The 24,497-nt window shown below is 39.9% G+C and overlaps 2 protein-coding genes across 4 annotated transcripts in view; one reads left to right on the forward strand and one right to left on the reverse strand.

The window, feature by feature from the left end:
• Positions 1-896: 896 nt before the first annotated feature.
• On the forward strand, positions 897-17,881 carry NEMP2 (nuclear envelope integral membrane protein 2). The gene is made up of 9 exons (XM_068948315.1): positions 897-1,079; positions 3,932-4,047; positions 5,596-5,824; positions 5,995-6,067; positions 7,096-7,189; positions 7,904-8,018; positions 8,659-8,884; positions 11,329-11,505; positions 13,685-17,881. The coding sequence occupies exons 1-9, from the start codon at positions 953-955 to the stop codon at positions 13,908-13,910; spliced, it is 1,383 nt and encodes a 460-aa protein (XP_068804416.1). The 5' UTR covers positions 897-952; the 3' UTR covers positions 13,911-17,881.
• The window catches only part of MFSD6 (major facilitator superfamily domain containing 6), a 28,394-nt gene continuing 21,748 nt past the window's right edge, over positions 17,852-24,497 (reverse strand). For 2 of the 3 annotated variants that reach the window (XM_068948313.1, XM_009673871.2), the window contains exons 6-7: positions 22,436-22,713; positions 17,852-20,049 (exon numbers count right to left, since the gene is read on the reverse strand). In XM_068948313.1, coding sequence (XP_068804414.1) covers positions 19,873-20,049; positions 22,436-22,713 — 455 coding nt within the window. In that variant the 3' untranslated portion in view covers positions 17,852-19,872. Of the gene's footprint in view, positions 20,050-20,265; positions 20,285-22,435; positions 22,714-24,497 lie in introns of all 3 variants that reach the window. The other variant, XM_068948314.1, reaches the window with a different exon arrangement.

Here is a 24,497-nt window from a genome sequence, read left to right on the forward strand (position 1 = left end):
CCCCTCATGCAATTTAAAAGCAGCTAGTGCAACTGGCACACGGTTCTGATTCCTCAGGCGTTTAACAATACAGATGACGCTGCAGCCCCCTCCTACATAGGTGTCCCACTTTGTGTTTCTGGTCTCCACCACGTATTTCCACGAGGCTTGTAGGAACTTAGTACCCGAGATTTCTATCCCATCACGTTTGCTTGGAGTTGACCAGGTCCAAAAAGTACCGAGTGAACAGGAAAGTGACAATACGTCTCCGTACGCTTCAACTCCCTACGAGTCCAGGCTTCAAAAATAAAGACAAAACTTGAAATGTAAGAGAGTAGCTACCGAATATGGTTTTTTCCCCCCCTAAAGCAACACATCTTTAAAGGTTTTGTGGCTGAAGCTGAACACACAAGTAGCCTACAGCTTTCTGTGAACGCTCAAGTCCAACCTGAACGCTTCCCCAAGCGGTAGCGCTCAAAACTGGCGTTACCAAACAGGAGAGGAAAAAAACAAAGGGGGGGGCGGACAAGGGGGGAGCATTACCAGTTGAACGCGACCCATAAGGCCCGGCCGGACAGAGCAGCCGCAGGGGCCCGTCCCCGGGCTAGCCTCCCCCGGGATCTGCTGCTGGAGGTGGAAACGACCCGAAACCACCCCAAAACTCCGCGCCGAGCGGGGCTGCCGGCGGCGCGCTCCCCGCCGAGCAAACGCCCACCCCCTCGGCGGGGCGAGAGCTACGCGGCCACGGGGGCGGGACGGAGGGAGAGAAGGAGCGGGCGAGCACCGCCCCCGCTGCCGGCCGGCCTGCACTACCCTGCCCTGCCCTTCCCGCAGGGGCATTGCCGGGCCGGCGGCCACCGCCGTCCCTCCCTCCCATGCGGCGACCGTTAGGGGCGGCGACCGTTAGGGGCGGAGCCGCAGGCGCGGGCCGGGCGCGCGGCGCCCACTCGGCCCCGGACCCCGCGGCCGCCCCATGAGCTCGGCGCGGCCGCCCCGCCGCTCGCAGCGCCCCCTGGCTCCGCTCCGGCTCCGGCTCCTGCTGCTGCTGGCGATGGCGCTGGCCGAGGCGGCCGGCGGCAGCGGGGAGGCGCCATCCGCAGGTACTCGCCTTCCCTCCCTGCCTGCCTGCCTCCCGCCCGCCCGCCGCGAGGCCGCGCCGCGGGCTTCCCCCGGGGCCTCAGGGCTTGCGGGCGGCGGGGGGGGGGGGGAGCGGGCCCACCGGGGTGCGGGGGGGTCCTCACGCTCGTCCCAGCCCTGCAGGCTGGGAGGGCAGGGGCTCAGCTTTCCCGAGAGGGGCGGATTTCTCACGGTTTTGTGTGATCAGAAATCTGTCACCTCCGGAAAACAGTGACCTGTTTCCTCAGGTTTCTTCTGCGCCTACTTCCACCCCAAATGGCATTATCCTATAAAAAGATAGAGATTACGGCTTCTCACAAATATGTGAGCAATTTGTCTTCGTCCCTCTAGCTTCAGAGCAGGACATTTCAGCTACGTCTGTTTTGTTATTAAGGCAGGAGCTCAAGGTATCGTCCTCTGCTCTGCCACCATCTGGGTGGCCATAATTCCTGAGACAGTTAGGGCTCTCCGTTTGAAATCTGCCCAGCTAAATAGAAAGTTAAAATAATTTCAGTCAGTAATTTCATCAAACATGTCCTTGAGATCCTCTGTGAGTTTTTCTGCTTTTCCAGTCTCGATTTTAGTTACTGTAATAACATTCTCCAGTGTTACTTTATGAGATAGGTAGACACAAGAGTGCTTGTGACTGGACTGGAAAATAACGCATAATTGAAGTGGCACTGGGAACAAACATTTCTTTCACCCGTTTCAGTTGCAGAACTTGGAAGCCTAAGTATACATTGTCATGTGAAACTATGATTTGTAATGTATGTTACTTTCTCAAGCTTTCCTACTAGTTTAGAACAAGACAGTCGACTGCAGAATATGTCTTTTATTAAAGAGGGCAACAGAAAACAGAAAGGTTATTCTCAGCTGTAGTAGCAGCAATACATAACTCAAGAAGCTGTTTTCGTTTCTTTCCTATATTGAAGTTCCCTGCTCTGAAGCTTCCTCAGAATTCTGCAGGAGATGCTGATTCCCTCTACCACTCACAATCTTGAAATTTGAGGGTTGCTTTCTCTGTCCTTACTTCAGCTAAAATTCTGCTTCTGATGGTTAGCTATTCAGATGCATTCCTCCTTTTGCAACTTGGTTATTTCTGTTTCATTCTGTAGAGCTGATGTCATGTTTGAAGCAATTAACTTTTATCAAGGAAGTATGTACAGATGCTTTAAGGAAGCTAAGAAAACATTTACTAGGATTGCATATTGGGGACTTAGGTCTAACATGGACAAAAAGTTTATCTGTGGTAGTTTATTTCCAACGTGGCAGCTTTTGCATCCTTGCTGCTTAAGAGATTTTAGTTTCCTTTGTCTGGGCTGGGGCACTGAATCCTTTTCACGCTGTCTGCTGCGGCCACTCCTTTCAGCCCCTGCTGTGAACATCCTCCCTTATCCTTCCCTTTCTTCAGACTTTTCTGATTTCTTGCTTATGGCCACTGTGTGGACAGTCGTACAACATGCCATCTCTGGCTTGCTCTAGGCAGACTAACATCTCTTCCTAATATATCTTGCGGGAAAGGTGTTTGCCTTTTAGGCTGCGCTTTGCTTCTGCTAGGGTTTTGCCATTTCCTTATCACTGAATTCATCTCAGTCTTAGCCCTGAGATAATGCCCAGCACCATCTGTTTGCTGTATCAGTCAGTAACACTGTTCAAAGACAAATGAATCTTTTTGCAACTTCCTCTGATGACCTTATGGAAGTGCCTATCAATTCAGAGGTATAGTCAGCCCTTGTCTGAAAGTATTGTGTTCCCACTGGTTTCAGTATGGATGAGGATTTAGTCATACAGTTAATTGTCTTAAAAGAAGTGTCCAAATTGTAAGGTTAAACCAATTTACTTTAACAGGGCCGTTTGTATACCCTGTATATTCTGATTTTAGAATGGCTTAGCAAACTGAGATAAAAACATCCATACAGGTATTTTTTCATTGATTTAATTAAATCCTTTTAAAAATAATTTGGGCTAGGTTTAACTTCCTTGTGGAGACAGGGCAGGTTTTTACCTGCAAACAGTATTTCCTCATCCAGACTGAGTCTGTTTTGCACATACTCCTTTTGCTGTTCTGAGTGTGTGACAGTATTTTAGCAGTTATTAGTGAGTTTGGCTTCGACCTACTCTGTTCAGTGAGCCAGATGATACCCTCTTTTCACATCTGTATTAATTTCCTTTACTCTGTTCTTTAATTATGTTCCTGGAACACTGATGTAACGCACTGTGGGCTATATTTAACACATGTATAGAGTGGAATGTGTGTTCTTGAAAACTTGCTCCATAAATCTCATAGGTGCATTCCTGCTCTGAAGTTCAGTCTAATTCTGAAAATTCTAGGGGGGCGGGGGGTCACTAACATTTCAGGAGAGTTAGACCAATTAGCAGCCCTAATTAAATGACTTTTGGCAAGCTATCAGTGCAGTTTCCCTATTACATGTTATGGCTGGAATATGTCAGGAAAGATGATACTACTAAAGGGACAAATTGTTTTTAAAAGAAGAGTTACATTATTTAACATTATAAACATTTCAATGAGAGATGACTGTGAGATTTCTGCAATCAGCAGCAATGTCATGTGCTAAATGACTATTTTAATATGTAAGCCTGTTTACCTGCTTAGACTCCCACAGTTGCATTCACCATCGGTATAAGCATTGACTACAGTGCAGTTACACCCACTCATGCCAGCAATGAATTTGGCCCAAAGGCCCTGTTCCAGTGCCATCAAAAACACCGTTATAAAAGCCAAGCTTTTTACTGAACACTGAGGAGGAGGCAAAAAGGAGGAAGATTATATGTTTGTATTAGATACGTACTTAAAATCAACGTTTCCCCCCACCAGATGGAAACTGTAGCCTTTTGGAGGAAAAGGATGTCATCCAGGAAGTGGATGAAAACTGTTACTGTTATGTGCAAAACAGAATCATGCATTTACAATATATTTGGTCAACTGTTCAGGTAAGAGTCTATTTTTGGGATCATTCAAATAAGCAGTACTTTCCCCAGCACAGTATTTGATCCGTTAGCAAGATCAAAGTTGTATCTTTGTGTATAATTGATAGTCTGAATGGTATATAGGTAGGACCATGATAAAACTACATTATAGTACTGTGCTCATTCACTTTGGGTGCAGTGGAGGTTTGCATTCTCTATTAGAAGGACGTCAGCCAGGCTGTGTCTTACAGCAAGAGGCCAAACATCTACTTTGTGTTGCACGTTGTTTTGTTGCACAGCTTTTTTTTACTGATGGACCTCTGTAACAAATGTTAAGCAAAAACATGTTACAGAGGTTATCACCAAACATCTTTATCAAACTTTTTCATTTGAGGCTGTAATGCAGCTCTGTGGATCACTTAGCTGTAGTATTGCAGGCCACAGTATAGAAATGAAAGGTATATTAGATCATGACTGGTAAAAAAACAGCAGTAGCAGTATATTTATGTTTCACAGAGTTACAGAGTCTTCTTTTAAGAAACATGTTTAGAACATCAGACTTGAAACATAAAAACCTCAAAACACAGAAAGTAATGACAGGGTAACGAACAAGCTGAGTATCTATTTGGTTCCTTTTTTTCTGGGAAGTACGTCACTGGACAAGGGAAGGAAACAGTTTTGCTTCACATCCATTGGCTCTGAGATAGAAGGAACAGGAACATCTTTTTATCTGTTGCCAGGACTTTTTTCTTAGGAACATGACAGAGATGTTTTTGTGTATGGCAGCAGATTTTAAGCAGTGAAACCCTCCAGCAGTCATGCAAGCTTTCTCGGAGTAAGTGCTTAAAACCAGGAAGTTAAGATTTTTCCTGCAACAAATTGCTTGCTCCTAGTACAAGCCTGTTTTAGTACCTATTACAGCACTTTTTTGTAGATGGGTCTTCATTGTCTAATATTGTCTAACTCTGTTCAAGAGTTCGCAGTCATGGTCTTGAGGAAGTTCGTCCCATCTCAGAACATGGACAAGATCTGTTACAGTTTTTGGGGGGAGACCAACAACAACTAACCCCAAAAGATACAACAGGAACCTCCTTAATGCTTAATTTTTTACTTATGATATCTTCCATTTTCCTTTTCCCTCTTCTGTCCTGAACATGAAGATTGTGTTCTTTTCTAAGACAAAAGCAAGTTCAGTTTCTTATGGTTCATAAGTAGAATGGGAAAGACTGTGACCATCCACAAAAGAAACTGTGGTCAGTCAAAAATTACAGGTTTTGTTACAAATTTATGTGTGGGCAACTGTCACAGGTGAAACCAAACCCACAAAGCCTTTGAACGGATTGAGGCCCTTAGAACTTTGTTGACTGCGAGTTCTCTGAATTGCCTTTTAAGGCCCAAACTGTATATAGTAAGATTAAACAACTAACAGAGAATTGAACTAACATTTTATTCTCTAGCTCTCTATATTGATTTTCATCATATGCATGAGTTATATGCTATGTGTTTCGGAAACAAAAAAACCCAGTGTTTCTGAGCTACTGCTACAGGTATTTTGTTATTGCTTGATTTTAGATAAAAGTTAACAGCACAGAAACATTCGAGTTCGTGCCTATTTCAGACAAAAGCAACTGTCGTAATTCAGAAACAGTTTTTGAGTTTGCTGCATGCGCTGTTCGAATCTTCTGGCAAGCAGAGACATCTACAGAAACTTTCATAAACATAAAACAATATGGAGAGGATATTTGTTTCAAAATACGGCCCTTCAAGAAAGAACCATATCTTGTGAGTGTAAAACGAAAAAGTAAGTAATAATGTTTTCAGTTTAGCTTACAAATAAAATGGTATTGCAAGTGTTAATAAACACTACTTCTTATGTAGGAAGCTTAGACTTTTCTGTTAATATTATATATAATCAACATTTCAGATTGAATAAGCCTAAAATCCATTTTTGTTTGTTTTTTCCTTTTTTAGTGCTAGACGGAAAGATCTTGTTTTTGTTTGCAGTTGGAATTTTTCTGTTCCATTTTGCAAACAGTCTTAGCAGGTAAGTTCTGGTCCCTGTGTTTTGACCTTCTTTCCCAATGTCTGTCCATCTTTGGTCTGTTACCTAAGCAAAAGATGCCAAACAGCTGATTTTTGGGACAGTGAAATGAGGAAAATAAACATATATTTAAACTTCTTCATACTATTCAGGTATAGATAATTGTGCCATGCCTCGGAGTGTTGTGGTATATTCATCACATAGCTATGATAGGGTTCTCTAGAGCCTAACTTCCTGCACTCATGAGAAATTCGGGGAAACACCAAGACAATCTTGAGTGAGCAAGTATGCGTGGATTTAAAAAAACCTCTCTCCCTTTTGAAGATGAGTGAGGTTAGCTGAATGCTAAAGGATGCTGTATGTATTATAAATGATGCATTCCTGCAGGGAGAAATGCTTAGGATGAGGTCATCTGGGGCCTGGTCTGCCTCCACCTTCACGACAGCCTTTTCTCTTTGTTCTTTTGATGCACATTTTACATAGTATGTAAGGGAGGATACTACTTATTCTAGCAAAATACTTGGCCCAGGACGTCAAAGCAAAATGAATCAGAAATTAATTGTCAGATGACATCTTTAAAACAAGCAGAGCAGCAATAGGTTTTATAGAGCTAATTCCTTATTGCATTTTTTAAGTCAGATTTTATACAAACAATCTGTAAAAAAAAAAAAAAAAATTTTTAATAACATTTTAAATTAAACTGAAAATTTACCTTGCAATGCATAACTATATCTTTGTATAACAAAATGACTAGAAACTAAAAATTCAATAAAAGCAGAAACAATGTTCACATTAAGATGACAACCTTCTAGCCTGCGCCTTTAACACTGCAGTGATTTTATGATATTCTTTGGGGATTTTTCTTGTATGGGTTTATAATTTATACAGGACCTGTTAATCACATTACTGCAACCTCTGATTTGCAGTTGTCTTCTTACTGAAGACCACTGCTTCCTTTACAAAGGAGGCATTTTTAATCAATTGCAATTTAGTAAAAACTTCTTACGGTATTCTCTCTTGTTCTCTTACAGAAGCCCCAAGTTCTTTTACCTTTCTGGAATAGTACTGGGTGTTCTTGCACTGCTAGTCTTTCTCCTGTTGACGCTTAAAAGATTTATTCCAAGGGTAAATCTACATTTGTAAACCAAAATAATAATAGTAATCATCATCATCATAACATAGGAAGAGTCTAGGTCCAGATTCAGACCTTGCTCTGACTTTGTGGCCAGGTAACTGCACTGAAATGGGTGCAGGATTGCTTGTATCGAGTCATTGTAATCAAATCAGAATCGAGTTCTAATCAGGTTGCTCCCAAGTTTAAAATGAATGGAGATTGTTGATGCACAAGAAAAGTTTATTTTGAAACTTGAATTGTTTTTATTAGACTGGAGCTAAGCTTATTCAGACCAGAGCTTTGGTGGCAATTGGGACAGATTGTCTTCTATTCACCAGAGAAAATGCAACTCGAGGCAGATACAAACTTCCTTCACTTCACAAATCCTTTATCCCCGTGCATTGTTGTCACAATTCTGAGATACGTTAATTGGAAGCACATTGCAAGAGGATGTAATGGGCTCATACCATGACACAGGGATGTGTACACAAATACAGAAATGCAGTTGCTCCGCTTAGATTTGATATTGTTTAGTTATAGCATGCAGGGCACTGTATAATGGAAGTCTAACACAGATCATAAGCCCGGTAGGTCTACCAAATATCACATCTGTCTTTGCCTGGGAATTCCCTTGCACAGAGTGGTCTTGATTCTGGCTGAGATTTTTGATGCTACCATCATAAAAGTAACTCTTCACCTGAAATATTTCCTTTCCCCACCCCCAGCACAGTACCTTTTGGATTTTAATGAGTGGCTGCTGGATGTCCTCGCTGTATTTCATTTACTGTTTCAAAGAGAACATGCAGTGGTTGTGGTCTGAACACAGGAACTACCTGTTGGGTAAGAGACTGATCAGAATGATAAGAAAACGCACTGCGTATTTTGGGTTGATTTAGTGATTAGATTAATACCTGCTCATAAAGAAAGGGCAAGTAACTCACATTTATTATTTACTTTTTTTCTCCTGAGCCAGAGATGTTGAGATATTCTGAAGGTTCCTAATCCACTCAAATGATAATTTACTGCACATTAAATATAGTGGGCCAATAGCAGCTTTAAAAGCAGATTTTGCCTGTATTACTTCTTCATTAATTTGCCATTTCATACTCTTCCCAAAACAGCAAAAGGGTAGCTGTGCAGGCTTGCATTTTGCTGGCACTGGGAACTGTGAATGCACAAATTGGTAATTGGATGTGCTGCAGGGGCTGACAAACCTGCTGATTTGGCACCTGCTTTGACATTCTCTCTTGGAAGGGTTCTTGTGCAGCATTAGCTAAAGGCTGTTCATAGATCACTTTGTGAACTCTTTGCATGCATTTTAAATCCAAAGGGCATATAACGTGTCTCAGGTACCTACAGGGCAACACAAGAAACTGCAGGCTATCTATACTTTGCCAACCCAGGTACTAAAGCATATATGGGTAGTTTGTATCTTTTTCTCCATGTCATTTCTCCATGTCATTCTTTCCTGTTTCCACAGGGTATTTTTTGGCTGTTGGAATTATAAGCTTTGCCACTTGCTATCAGCATGGACCACTTACCAGTGAACTGAGCATAACCGTCTTCACATGGACACTACAATTAATAGCCTTTGCCTTGATTTACTGCGGTGTCACCATACCTCAAGTTGCATATACAATAATAGCAGTTAGCCTCTGTTCAAAAGGCCTGTGCTATCCCCTTGGTGCTGCTTGTCACATAGGCAGGTGTGTATGTATTTGTGAACATCCAAATCCCTGTGTCACCAGGTGATAATAGTGGTTAATAATGAAAAAAGCCCTTACAATGTGATTACAATTTGTGAATTTCTAGTGCTAGTTCATATTTTTACCAAACGTAAAGCTACGTTAGGAGATGTTTAAATCCATAAGACACAGAATTTAATTGTTTCCTAGTTGGCAGTTCTAAGCATTACTTTTGTTCTGTGGAGAAACGTGACTGTGCTCTTAGATACAAATGTAGCACCTTCTAGTCTGCAGCATATGGTAATCAACATATTTTTGTTTGGCTGATTGATTAGACTGCAGCAATGCCATCTTGGTTTCATGTGTTGTGATACAGAATTTGCAGGTAACTTGCACTGAATCTTACAGGATAAAACAGCATACTATCACCTAGTAAGTAGATGTTAAATACTGACAAATTCTTGGAGGTTAGTTAGCTATCGGTGTCAGGTAGAGTTCAGGGACTAAAAACCTGGGACTGTTCCACCAAAGTAATGGTTTCCACCGATTTTAGTATTCCAGGTTTATTATCAGAGATGTACTTGTCTACCCTTACTGCATGGCAACAGTTATAATTTTGAAGACATTCCAACATATTCCCAGAGCCCCTTTTATACAATGTGGCATTTGGAATTGGAACCGCTTGCAATACGTAGACCTTAGTTTGCTAAGCATTTTAGTTAGTGGTATGGGTACAACATGTTTGATCTTCCTGATCTTAAAGTGTGTTTTATCACAAACATAACATACAAATGACTATTCAAAAAAAAAATCCCAACAATTTAGAGCTCCTCGTTACCTTCAGTGATGACATCCAGATTAAGAGAGTCTTTAGTGCAGACTATTCCATGGCTGTGGACTTCTGCTGAACCTCAAAGAATCAGGAAGAGGCAAAGGCTACAACTAGCATAACCGAAAGAATAAAAAACAAATACTAATTTCTTTTTTAGTCTTTGACACATTGTTTAGTTTTGAAGAACATCTTGCTTTGCTCTTGTGTTATGTGTGGCTGTTCAGGTGTGGATTAGGTTGAAGCTTTTTTGTTTTAGGCAGCATTTGTTATTTATCAAAGACTGATTTTTCCACCAGCTGAAAAGTACAAACTGTTTCAACAGCAGCATATAGGATCAATGCTTACCTGGTGTAAGCAGGCTCAACTCGCTCTGAAATTAGCAAGATTTGACAGAAGTCAGAACATACGTATTTTACCCTGATACACTGTGGTTTGTTCTTCACACAGACCTGTTCTTCTTTTCAATGAATTGATGCTTCTGTAGAGCCAAAAAGCACTGAAACATAGCACTACAAATCTCTTTTCCTGGTTTTGAAAATGCATCCTCATTCTCCCAAAATTTGAAGTTTTTTTCCCCTGTTTTGGAAACATTAAGCAGTAGCACCAAACTTTGAGCTCAAGATGGCCAAGATGCACAGTTCAGAACACAGACACACGCACAGAGATGCATATTATATATATATATCTATGTGTGTGTGTGTGTGTACACACACACGTTCAGATACTCTGAGGCCAAAATACACAGTTCAGAGCAGCAGATATGTCAACACAACCAAGAATTAATCTTGCATTATCTGTCCGTTACTAAGATCAGTACTGATCTGTTTGACCCAAACAAGGGCTGCAGTTCATTCTTGCCTTGCAGGGGAGTAAGAAGGAAAGTTGAACGCTGATGGTTGGAGCAGGTGTTTTTATACAGAGCTGCAAGTTTTGTGGGCATCCAGCCCTTGCTTATCTTAACTCATCACAACATTTAAATTGAAAGCAGTTGACAGAAGGGAACAGAACATGGCACGCTTTCTAATTGATATCTAATTATATTATACATTGCTACGCAACAGCTAAAAAAAAATCAGATTGTAAACATTTTGGCCTCAGACTACTCAGTTGTGTAATTTAAAGCAAGATTTAAGAGAAGCGATCTAGTAAACAACACTAACAACTCATAACAGACTTAGAGCATTGCTTATCTGCAAAGTTATACATGCAAACTGGCTTTTGATTCAGCCTGTGTCTCTGCACAGGCACATTTTGCATATTGCACCTAAAAATGGCTGAGCTAGCAGCCATCTATTCGATATTTATGAGGTTTTAGTCCATGCATACACAATAAAGTATTTAGAAAGGACCTGATCCAAGACTCCTTTGAAGTTCATTGGATACTTTTCTGTGGAATGCTACAGCTTCAGATGAGACCCTGAGTAAACAGGCTAACAAATATTAGACCCCTTATCCTAAAATTTTAATACAAGTATGTGGCTTTTCCCTTTAAGGGATAAAAGATGATTAATGCATGTTAATAGTAGATAGCAGAGAAAAAGGATGGGCCCATCATTAGGTGGACTGTCTGTATGGCACGAGAAACACATGCCAGAAGACTTTAGAAGTACTAATTGTTTTCATTTTGTTTTAGAAAAATGAAGAACTACTTTAAATCAAAAAAGTTAGTGATTAGATGCCTTACTGAAGAAGAATATAGAGAACAAGGTGAAACAGAAACTATCAGAGCTCTGGAGGAGCTACGTTCATTCTGCAGGAACCCTGACTTCCCATCGTGGCTAGCAGTATCCAAACTCCAGTCCCCCCACAGGTAAGAAAATCTGGCTTTTCTAAAACAGTAACTGCATTGTATGGATACTAACACAGCAGATACACATACTACTTCAAGCTCTGTTCCAGGTTAGTTTATCTTTACATACAGTTAGAATATGGAGTTAGCTTTAGCTGCGTGGGTGATCCTGCTACAGATAATAGGCACAACTCTCCAGGATATTACTTGCTGGTGATATTATACCCACTTTTTGTTCCCCTCTGACCATGAATTCCTGAGAGTTTGCAGAGGTTCAAAGCTAATTCACGGTAATGACAGCTTTCCCCACACCTTATACACTTCCTATAATGCCTCTGCAAGTTCCTACCTAGTGACCCAGGGGGCTGTCTAACCAGTGAAACGTCCCTTTCCTTCTGTAAATTGAGGAATAATACCCTTATGTTCTGTAAAACTGGGGCAGGTTGACAATAACTTGCTCAAATATTAGCAGCATTAAGCTCTCTAACTGCAAGCCAGCACAGCTAAGGAAACCTATTGCGTAAAGCATCAACCAGTATCTAAGACTAAGAATACTGTGCAAACAGTGGTGTCTGCACCTAGGAAGTATAATGAGTAGAGGAGCTACTCCAGATACAGCTTAAGAGACAAACTTAAGACAAATAAGGGTTGTAAAGTAAAGGGTCTGGTAAATGTAGCAAGAAAAGCTTGTAGAAAATATAAATGATTGCTGTGTACTTTTTTTCAGTCTCAAAAACTTTAAAATATTAGGAGTAGAGTTTCACATATTAGCCAGCCACACAAGACTTGGCCATTACCCCAGAACCAATTGTCACAATTTTAAAGGAGCCACCATCAGCTTGGCATTTAATCAATATAAAGTTAAAACTAGTTTCAGAAGCTCCATCTGCCTTGGATGGACACCCAGACAGCACCTCTGCCAGTTTTTAGATTTCCTGTTAAACGAGCTTATTTTCTAAGCTACTTGCATTCTGTAGCACTACTGAAGGATACAAAAAGTGAAAACTCAACTGCAGTTTTGTAAACAAACCAACCTGCCAAATGCACAGAGCAAGCAATTGAGGCATGTGTTCTCTGATTAGCTTAGTTAATACTATTCTTTAGTTTTGTTGATATCGTTCTTTATTTTAGTTCATTTAATATTATTACAAATTGTTCCCAATAAAATTACAAAAATAATGAGGAGAACGAGCAGAGGTCTGATTTGAGTATGTCGTTAAGCTTTCATTAACTATCAGAAGATAGTTCAACACAAGGCAAACCTGGAAAATGGAGCGAGTCCAACACTGTTCCCCACATAGACTAACGATGCTGTGAAGAAGAGTGAGGTGACACATTCATCTCAAAGAAATGTTAAATCTAAAATGTAAATTATTGATCAGTTTACCAGAATGTAAAATATAGCTGCAGTTCCTTTTTTTTTTTTTTAAAAACATTTCTTTGATGCTGTCGACACTTACCCAGGTGTCAGAACTGCCATCTGTTTCCATGCACTTGCCACAAACCTCCAGCTTCATTCTGACTATTTTCAGTATAGTTGTCCACTGAAAGTAAGATTTATTGCAAATTGAAATGTAGGGACAGTGTTAAGTTCGTGCTTCATTCTGCAAAACCACCAGTTTAGCATTTACTTGGAGCAGCTGCAGAATTCCCAGTCTGCAGCTCAGAGTTCACCAAAAGCAGAAATTCTTCTGGAAGACTTTGTCTCAGCTTGCCCAGAGCATTCGGTAAAGAAGCAAGGTGATCGCACAGGAACATGGAAGCATTAAGTCCTCACCCTTTTTGCCTTCATTAGCAGAATGTCAGGCTTACCTGAATTCTTACAGCCTTTGTCTTAAATACACTATGAATTTGAATTTATTTTTAAAAGTTGAAGTACTATCTACCTAAGTACAGGCAGGGGTCAGTTTCTTACTCTGGATTACCCCACAACCACCGACAAGGTGAAAAATCAAAGTCAGATCTTCTTGCTTAGTCACAAGTGGCCAGTTGCAGATGGCCACTAAAAGAGACACGTTCAGAGCTTTTGCCGTTCTTTGCTATATACTCTGTCGTGCATGACGCCCTAGCTTATGCCACGACTTTCCTGCACTGCACATGGATATGCTCTCACAACCTCCCTGTTTAATTGGCAGTACTTCCCGCATTTACAGTATATTTTTGCTTCCCAACTGATCACTCCTCTTTAAAAATCTGGCAGGTTTGCAGGTTTTGTTCTGGGATCTCCCCATGTCTCACCTGCAGAAACAAAGGCACATGATGAGGAATATGGCATTGGAAGCGTCTTCCTGGAAGAGCAGCTCTTTGACACAAGGGCAGAATCAGAGCAGGGTGAACCAGCCAACTCCATCTATGAAGAAGGAGATGATGAGGATGAAGATGAAAATGAACAAATTTCATTTCCATACGGTACTGAGTTGTGCTGAGCTTTGGAAAACACCCTAAAAAAAGGGGACATTCTTCCTAGAAAGGAAGGGTACAGACAGAAAACTCACTCTTGGGGATTTCTTATGGATGCCAGGGACTAGGCAAGCATCTTTGAAAGATTGTTTCTTGTATCACTGATGTACCTGATTAGAGCAACAGATAAAAGTCTTATAGGCTGTTCAAGTGAAGAGGATTCCCATGCTATTAGTACTTTAGCTGTAGAAATAAACATTGCTTATTTCCAAAGCAAGTACTGGCAGCAGCCTGTCCCAGTACCATGCTTTGTTTCCCCAAGGATACTACCTCTAGAAAAGAGGGAATCTGTTTTGCCCCTTTTCATTGTCAAGTCCTCTGTGCCGAGCACTAGACGGAGGAAAAGTCATTATTAATGCTCTACTTTTACTAAGTGCCCTACATGTTAACAAATTTAATAATGATCATAGTATGCTGATAAGCCAGTTCTATCATTCATGCAACTTTTCAGTGCTAAAGATCCACAGAGAGTTAACAAAGCTGAACACACTTTTGTTTGCTCTTCTGGCTAGGCTTGCTCTTTGTTAGCTTCATTTTGCCTCCCACATTAATTTTAAGCTCTTCTTTGGAACCCTACCTGACTTTTCATCCCTCTGCTTGTATTGCTCTGTTCTTCATCTCTGTGCTCTAGTTATGCTGTACTTTGTTCTTTCTACATTTTTATTTCTTCACACACACTTCTTCCCTCTTCTACAGGTCCCCTCCACTGCATCTTTCTTCAGTCTTCTATTAATGCTTTCAATTTCTGTTTCACCTTACCTCAGAAGGGCATTGCCTTCCATTCCAGCCCTCGCTGAAGAGCCTAGAAAAGGTAACAAAGCCTGAGGATGTTTCAGCTGCTTGGAGGAATTGCTATCAATGGGGCCACAGTGATGCTAAAGTCATGTAAGTGGGAATGACCCACAAATAGCCACACTATCCTCAGAGTATTCAGTGGTTAGCTCATTCAATAAACAGAAAAACAAAACAAAGAAACATTCCTAGCAAAACAAGTAGGGAGAAATACCTGACTCTTCTCTCCCCTTCTTTGGGACTTACGACAGGAGATGTGCGTGAGGAGAACAGAGGGATGGGGAGAAAACCTTAGACAGTCATTTGTCTTACAGCTTATGTATTACACAGTACTAGGCTAGGGATACATCATTGCCCCTCAGTTCATCCATCTACAGGGGTGATTTTCTTCTTTTGTTCTTCAGGCTTTCCCTATATTCTTCTGTCCTCACCCTTGCTGTTTTCTTTTACTGTCTCCAAACTTCAGAGAGCAAGAGACAGTAATTTTCTCTAACAAGCCCTCCAGGAACTGCCAGTGGTGGGAAGCAGTCTACTCTCCAGAAAGGCATTTCAGACCAAAATGCATCATCTCTGAAAGGAATACCTTTTCGTTGTAGCACACCTACTGATGCCACATCACTTCAGTGGTGCGCAGCTAATTGTGATGTCTTATGTACGTCTCTGGACAAGGGAGAAAATCTGTTACCTCCAGTAAAAGGCTTAAAAACTACTGCCTTTCCACATTCCAAGAGCTCCTTTCCACAAGACATGACTCACATTGAATGCTCATAAGCATCACTTAGATCATTCTTCCTCCTTTGTATCATTTTCAGGTAGCTTCATTTTAAAAAGAACTTTTCCATTCTATAGAGAAGAGAAGCTTAACACCTTCTTGTGCCATACAGTTAGAAATAGATATGCATGGTCTATAGCATATTTAGGGGAGAGAAGCCCTGTCAAGCCAGTGATCAGAAATATGTTCACTTGTAAGTCAATAACGTTCACAAATAGATAGAACAAGAAAGTTCTACTCAGCAAGGTCATTGGCAAAAGAAACGCTCTAGTCACCTCTAAGAGAGGCTGCTACCAAATTCATAGTTAAATTGCCACCCATGTGCCATCAGTCTGGTTTGACTGGGTGGGTTCTGTCACTGGCTAGAAGTTAGAAGTACTAGCTGTTGTGAAAATTGAGGGAAGCCCCATTACCTTTGATGGTTTGACAGAAGGATAGAAACTCCCTCACTGTAATGATGACCTTAGTAGACCGAAGATTTATTTCGCCTTTGCCTGTGTTGCCCCTGTGAAAACGAAATACTCAAAAACTATTACAAAATTAATCAGAAAAGGATTCTTGCAGGGATATCTTAATTTTAAATCTCTCTCTTGCCTGTTTTAAAGCAAGTAAGTTTTTTCAGTACACTTCTTAACTAGCTAAGAACTGCTGATCATGAGATTTGAGGCCAAGAGAAGAATCAGATTTTGTCCTAGCTTAATAAACCCACACAATCTCTCTGGACTTCCTCTTTTTACTGAGTTAGTGGTGATTGTCTTCCTGCAGATATATAGTATGTATTTATACACAATAGGTAAAATATTATCTTCATATATTATTTGGCTATGAGATATCTTACATGGAAAAGCTCAAATAACAGATAATTTTTCAGATTCTTTTCCTTTTGCTAAATTATTTAGAAAAATATCAGGTACACCTACTCCAAAGTGGAAAAAACAAAACCCAAGTTTTACATAGTTATAAAGCCCATGGGATGGATAAATGCTATCCAAAGTACAGCAACTATTAAGCACATCCAAAAGAAGTATAGCAACATATTGAGAAAGATAACTACTTTAGCGGATAGCTAAGAATGCTGATACTGACCTTAAAAACCCTCCCAAGTTTGTTTCAACATTTGAAGTATTTCATAAACACAACACAACAAAACACAACAAAAGTGACTGCTGTCATTTGAGGCCTTTACCAACAGTGAGTTTACTTGCACAGTGCTCCTGTGATATATGGAGGTTACACAGGTTTACTGAAACACAATTGTTAAGTGCTGTCCAGTGTTCATCCAGAACATCTGGAGACAGAATCTAGATGTTAATCCAGTGCCTTATGCATTAGAGAAGTGTTTCTTCCTTGATGAAGGATGAGTTAGTTATGTTTATCTTCTGTTTCACAGTGTTTTTAAAAGTTAGAATTGCGTATTTATTTTGCATTCATGGTGCAACGTACTTGATGTACTGTCTTTTGCATTCAGGATTTTTAAATAAAAGTATTTTTTCAACTGTGTGGTCACACCTTATGTATTTACTCTCTTCAGAGCAACAGGGCACCTATCAAAAAGGAGCCAAGCTAATGAAAACGTGTGTTCATGTCCTTAGGTCTTCTGCATCATAGCAGATTTAAACAGTAGCTGTGTATTAGCTGTGGCAGCTTCGAAATGGAGCACATCCTCTACCTCGAATGCATCTCCCTACAGGAATTTGCCTTACTCATTCTCCATTCATAGCAGATGCAAATCACGACAAAGGCAACTTCATAAGATTACAAGTGAAGTCTGGCAGTTACACACATGGGAACACCACCACCACTTTCCTTCAGATTTCCCTCTTTCATGACTTTTGTATGCACACAAACTAAGCAGTTGGAATAGTAAAAACTGAACTTTCCTACACCTAAAATAAAAATAAATACCAGGTAAATGCGCTGCTGTATAGAGCAGGTGCTTTAGTGCAAATATAGTTAATCAATCCGAAATAGAAATTGGAAGTATTTCTATACCAGCCTCTTTTTCATAACCTGCTAGGAGACGAGCTTAATTCAGCTTTTACTTTCACTCATGTCCTGAGAAGGATTTGCTCACTCTCATATCAGCCTGTTTATGATGCATTTAGGTGTGCACCCCCTAGACTAACCTCACCCCATAAAAGGCAGTTTGTGCCTAGAGTCACACTTTATCACCTAAACAGTCTTTAACACCACACAAGATAGTAGCTCCAAGGTTCTAGATTCACTGTCCTTCAGGAACTGAACCTTGCAAAAGGTAATTATAATTTAATTATTTTCAATTCAGGTGATTACGTTCACTGCTGATGCCATAAAATAAGCAAATGTAATAAAAGCTCAGATTGATACTATTAAATACATTATGACTATTTTATATTTCTTACTACACTTTTTACAGTTTCACAAATATCAAAACCCAGGTGTACATGTCCATTTTGCAACACAGAATGACTGTACATTTCCAAAAAGAGCAGGCATTTCAAATAAACAATTCTGAAGTGTAAACACAGTGTACAAGCTCTTCACCTCACAATCCAGGTGCTATGCAGTAAAAGCTGAGGTAACACCATACAGCATGAACTCTACAAATGGTTTGCCTGATGATTCTTAGCATCCTTCTGTCCTGTCACCTGTTCAGTTCTTTAGTTCTCCCCCAAGTTATACAAACATACAATAAATACATTTCTGGTTTTAAAGGACACTTAAACAAGTCATGAGGATTTACATGAGTACAGTACATTTAAGTTCAAGTGCAAAAAAAGTAACTAGTGGCTAGTTATCAATGTTTCTTTTTATTTTCTATGGTGTTGGTCCCAGGCACCAGAACATGGGTTGTACTAAAAGCACAGCTAACGCACAGCTATGGGAGACCCTTCAGTCAAGCTAACTGGATTTCAAAGTGGGTGAAACTGCATATCCTCTTTCCTTCTGAGCTGCTGTCACCTTCTTCTCCCCCAACCCTGTGCTCCTGTGAAACTTGCACCTGGATCATTGCACAGGCTGTACAGCAGGCACCTTCCCCATGGAAGGTGCATCACATACGCCTGATTTCCAAGGAGGGCTAAGCAGTACTTACTCAGTCCTGTAAAAGCTGAGTGCTCAGCATCTCCCAGGATCAAGCTGTTAATGGAAGCAAGGGGGCCAAAACACTATCCTGACTAAACCCCACAGACTCCTACCTTGAGCCCAAGAATTTTTCTTTCAGCAGCAATTTACACTGTGCACCAGCAACTAAGCTGGCCACAGTTAACATTGAAAAGCAGGGCAAAACATAATTCAGAAATCTTGCAATGTTCTGACATTGGGCAAAGTAATTTTCTAAACATACTGCTATTTAGCTACACTTCCTTCCTCCTGAGAATCTCTCATGTTACTTGACTTTTGCATCAACAATTTTCCCCCTGAAATCCTAACCAAGTTATAGGTAATTCATCCCTGCCCTCCCACCTTCCCCAGGCACTTAAAGCTTACTGTTTTCTTAATAAATAACCACAGTAACAACACTTCATTAAATAAACCATTGTATAGATGATGAAATAAAAAAATAAAAAGTCAGTGTCCATTGAAAACCTTGATCAATCTCAGCTTGCGCAATCTTGATCAGATTGTTGTCCTGATACAACTTCAACCCTAAAGTTACCCCCCCCACACACAACATAGGCCCCAACTGAGAGCTACAAGCACAGAGGTTAGCTTTTTTAAAACCCTTCCTCCAGCTTTTTTTGTTTCACTAAAATGCCAGTTCAATATCTCTGCTTTGCAGAACTAGACCTGTATCTCAAACATGATAATGTTGCCTTCAAAGAATAGGCTGTGTGTTTTACTTAATCCATCACCACAATATGAAGATATGCTTGCTAAAGCCATTCTGTTTCTGAGAAATCTTAACAGCATGAAACTGTCTCTGTACCTATATTTATCGGGTCTGATATTTTCTAAAAGAATATTCAGGGAAACTCAGTTTCTCTCCTAAAGTCTCTTTGTCTTAGGAACAAATTTAAAGAAAAAAAATAAGCTGACTAAGTCAGATACTCTGTGCCTGAGCAAGAGAAAAGTGAACTCCTCCCTTTTTCTACAGACTGCAAAGAAATCTCATAACATTTGACTAAACTTTAGCAAAGCAGCCAAAAATTCTTCCTGCAGATAGATCCAATCTCATCGCTTCCCTCAAGCATTCCAAACTTTTGGCTTCCCAGCTCACGTTGCTCTGTGTAGTCATACGAATGTTCTTTATATAGTTAAAAGCTTGCACTGCATCACAGTATGATCATTAAGATGAAGGAAGTCCTACTTTTGAGCTCCTACTCCAGCGTTTCCCAGCTGAGAAGCAGAATTCCATGCACTGGATTTGATAAGATGAACACGTCTCAGGGCCCTGCAACAGCAGGCTGAGTGTCACAGTCCAACACAATGTGCTCGCCGCCTAGTTGGGAATCTGATGTTGTTGGTGGTGCTGAGCAATCTCTGGACTGCCCAGAATCTATCACATTTTGGGGTTGTCCTGCTGAGCTGGCTGGTGAAGCACTGCAATTCTCATTGATTTTCTAAAGAGAGAGGAAAGCATTGTGTGCAAAAAGTAAGTATAAACACTCATGGCACTATCCCCAGTGGATACCCCCAGATGCGTTCAGTCACTTCTGGAAATTCACAAAGCGCTTAAGGTTGAACGCCCACAACATAACAAATGAACTTAAAGCAGGAAAGCAAAAGTAGTACATTCAAACCCGGATGACACTAACAACAAGAAGACAATAGCTTACCTTCCATCTCTTTTCCTAACTGCACTTCCCCAAGAAGCATGCAAAAAACAAACTTGTTGTGTTTCAAGAGAAAAAATTGGACTTTAAAGTGTTCAGACAAGATCATTATTTTGACTAAAGAATTCTGTAAAATTATTTCATGCTCCTTACACGTTGCTTTCTTCAACAGTTCCTCCCTCTCCAAGACACTGCTCAGACTCTTTGAGTGGCAGAACTTTTGCAATACTCAAGTATGCATTCCATCCAGTCTACTCAAAGAGGCCTTACTAAGAAACATGAGAGCACATTTAAGGACAAACACCAATTATATCCCCCAGGATTGAAACAACAAGCCTTCATACTGATAAATTTCACATTAGAAGCTGACACGTTATCTGTGAATATTTTTTTCATTAAAGAATAAAGAGTATGGCAAGCATTCCTTTGCTTGATGGAAGATAAGCAAGCAGTAGCGCTATCAAGCCAAAATCTTTATGAAAAGAGGAGGAATAATTTTTGTCACTAATTCTATTTTCTGTACACTAATCCTCCTTAGAAATGATCTATTTTCATGCACATTTTAAGGAGGCTATTTGACAAATTTAGTAACAGATCTGGGCAGCCTTTTTCCAGTTTCAGTATTTTACTATCAGCAGCCTAAAATGACTACATGAAGAGAAAACAGAAAAGCTTTGGGGCAGTTTGTCCTTTGGGAAGCCTGAAACAGGTACAAGAAATTGACTTCGGAGACTATGGAAAATGAAGGAAGTAATACAATTTAGTACATCAAGTTTTGGCACATCAACAAGAACTACTTTTTTTTTTTTTTTTTTAATCAGCACTGTATGCTTACAGGAATGAAAGAATAATGAAGAAATCACGTCCTTTAAAGATACCAATGAGCTCCAACAGGCAAAGAAAGCCTTTTTGGCTACTTAATAATTCTCATTGATAGGTAGCATCCAACAGTATTGGACAAGTCTTTTTAAGACACCATACAACTGCAAAACATTATTTTCTTGATGTGTACATAGCATAAGTTCTCTACTACTGCTGCTTTTTTCCCCGACTTTTAAATGGGGACAGCTTATATTAGCAAACACCTTGAGGACATTTACCAATGGGAAACAGAGTGGTTTATGTAGACAGATTGCTTTGATGTCAGACACTCAATGATATCTTCAATGTTCCTTAATATGCTTAAACAAAATCATTCCAGATAAGACATCAGGTAGTAGAGGTTCATTAATGGACATCTGAGGTGCTTGCTCTTCCTGCAAGTCAGTTTAGAGACTGGTTAAGCAGAGTAGGAAAATGCCGTTGATACAGGTTTGAGAACAGCATGGGTAATGTTAAAACCACTGGGTTTACTTGTCTGGAAGAAGGAGTGGTGAGGTTGTATCAACGGCATTTTCCTACTCTGCTTAACCAGTATGCTTCAACTCCATTCTGAAAGGTGCATCCAAAGCATTAGGTGATAGTTCAAGATCCAACTCCATCCAGTCCTTGATGAGATTACTAAAAAGTTATTCCGGAAGGAGACTGGAAAGAGGGGAAACTGTGTAAAGTAAGCACCAGCAATCAGACATTTTAAGTCACAGAATGACTCTCTCCATCTGGTAAAACAATAACATTGAGAAGAAATCTATTTGAACAGAAGGCTCTGTATCCCATTGGTAGTTTTCTGGAACACCTATTTCCACCACAACATAGATGTTTGGCAGCATTGTGCAAGGAAGCAAAACTGAATAAAAAACATTTTACACTCTACTGTAAAGAGAGTGAAAATGAATGTGTACTCTTCACATTCATTTATCCTCTTGTTAATTTTGCAAAATGGAAAAAAACACACGTTCCAAATAATGTGAAAACAAACGTAGACTCAAAGGGAATTCAAATACATCCAAGCCTATAGAAAAGTCTCTTTGCATGTATCCCTCTACTATCTTCAAGAAGATATCTGCAAAAAAAGTTACTCCTACTGTACTATATACATGGGTCACAACTTTATTTGCTACAATATTTCAACTATTGTTTCACAGCTCCAAATTTATTACAAGCTGACAGAGAATGCTTGTCAGGTATTAACAGATTTACACAGCTATTGAGGTCTTTCAGACATCCCACAGAATGTTTATACCTTCAATATTAAGAATATATGGTAAGAATATCCTATGTATTAGAAGATTACCTGCAAAGGCTGATTCTCAGGAGTTGGATTGGTTTTGGATAGCTTAACCATCTCTTTTATTTGATAGATGGCATAAGCTAAGGTGACCCAAGGAGAAGAGCTGATCCCCCAGGCAGGCTTGTTCACATCCTCTTGTTCTTCTTGGTGTTTGGTTTTCTTCAGAGGGAGTCTGGGCTCAGTTCGAGGCATATCTTCCGATTGCTGCTGCACAAGGTCAATAGTTGCTATGGGAACAGGACTGGAAGGCACTGGGATCCTTTCTGCCAGCATTGTCTTTTCTGAAGTTTAAAACAAAATAATCATCAGCAAAAGCCAAATGAGCAAAAAACAAAACAAACCCCCTCCCCCAACACACAGTATGCAACGAACACAAAGTGATTCTTGCTGTCGTAATATGGTTACTACCATCCTGAAAGCAGACCACAAACGACCAGGAACAAGAAACATCACAGTCTAGTTAGGGGAACAGTATATGGATGCTCCGTACAAGCAAGGTTGTTCTGCAACTGCAGTGACATATCTTAGACGGCTGCATGAGCAGGAGGGGTTAATGAGTAAGAAGTGGCCCACTTGTTCCCAGCTAGCTATTAGGTTTACTTATTTTCATGTTAATACAAACTTAAAATAAGTCATTTTCATGTTAAATGCAAATTTAAGTCTTTTAGCCTCATGGCAAACTTCTTTCTCTGCATAAAGCCTGCATCTTACAACTCATTCACAGTCATAGCTAAACACTATCCAGAACCATCCAGTGAAGTTCCTTGGCCTACATCATCATAATATTTGATTCTGATCTTAAAATTTCTAAACCTGACTGATTTGACTAAAGGAGTTCTTCTACATCTTCATCACTTTATTCCATTACCTAACATAGTCCTATCAAAGAAAAATCATCCCTGCATAGTTACTGAGATAAAGTTACAGTTTGTGACCAAAAAGAAAAAAAAAAAACCCACAAACAAACCATTAGAGTGACACAGTGGAGAAAATTAAAGTGTTTATCACAGAGGTTTAGGTGAAAGGAGAAATAATACCACAGAATTCTTTCTTTTACATCTAAGGTCTTCTGATAGTCTGAAATAGTTTTCACAACTGCCTTGAAATTCCACCCAAAATATGACTGTTGTGGCCCAACACAGCGTGCCTTTTACTCTTGAAGAGCCAGAGTATTTATACTTAAAATATCCAACAGTTTCTAGCAATGTGTGTAATTACTTTTTGTGTAACAAGCTGTATGTTGTTTATGAGTCTGTAAGTAACACTGTAAATTTGAAGGAAATATTTTTTTCTGAGTAAAAATATTCTACCGCATAAGAAGATTTTTATTTTCAAATTTGTAAAATACAGTTTGTTTACATACTCTGAAGATAGCACTGGATATTTTAAGCAATGGCTGTAAGTTCTATAGTATTTAAGAAACAAAGAAACTAATCCTGCAAGCACTTAAGCTCATGCTTAGCTTTACTCACTCAAATAGTCTTGTTGAGATCAACCTAATTACCATGATGCTCCAAATTAAGATACATACTCTTAAAAGGGGTATCGAGTGTATCTTAAATGAAAACCGAAGACTGAAACAAACTTCACAGAATAAGACCACAAGGAACAAACTATGCTTTTGTAGGTTCATGTGTAATGAACCTAACATTGACAGGAAATAGAAAACAGCAAATATTCTGTTCGCCTTTCCATTTTCCCCATTATCATTTCAATGGAGGTGAAGAAAACTCTAGCAAAATAAATATCTGAATACTTTGGTACAGGCAACTTGAAAATTATTCAAGGGCAGTTCATTTAATACTCCAGCTAAAGAAAACTCATTTCATACTCAATGCTAAGTCTATTAGAAAGTAACATTTGGGTAAAAAGCAGATCAAAAATTCATGCAACTTTTCAGAATTGTGCAACAATTCTATTTTATGTTTGTAAGAACTAGATGTATGCTAAATCCTTAACTTTGCAATGAGTTTTCATTTCTGCTTAGCCTTTACACTAGGTAAAGGTGGTTGTGAAAAAGCTCAGATTCCATCTGTGGGGAGATTTCTCTGGTGCAAGAGCAGAA

Source organism: Struthio camelus, chromosome 6, assembly GCF_040807025.1.
Source record: "Struthio camelus isolate bStrCam1 chromosome 6, bStrCam1.hap1, whole genome shotgun sequence".
Taxonomy (NCBI): Eukaryota; Metazoa; Chordata; class Aves; order Struthioniformes; family Struthionidae; genus Struthio; species Struthio camelus.

Bases quoted from the DNA above. Each gene is read 5' to 3' on its own strand.
- NEMP2 (XM_068948315.1), top strand. From the start codon at position 953: ATGAGCTCGGCGCGGCCGCCCCGCCGCTCGCAGCGCCCCCTGGCTCCG. The intron at 1,080-3,931 runs GTACTCGCCTTC...TCCCCCCACCAG, and splicing joins CGGGGAGGCGCCATCCGCAG to ATGGAAACTGTAGCCTTTTG. The intron at 6,068-7,095 runs GTAAGTTCTGGT...GTTCTCTTACAG, and splicing joins TTTGCAAACAGTCTTAGCAG to AAGCCCCAAGTTCTTTTACC.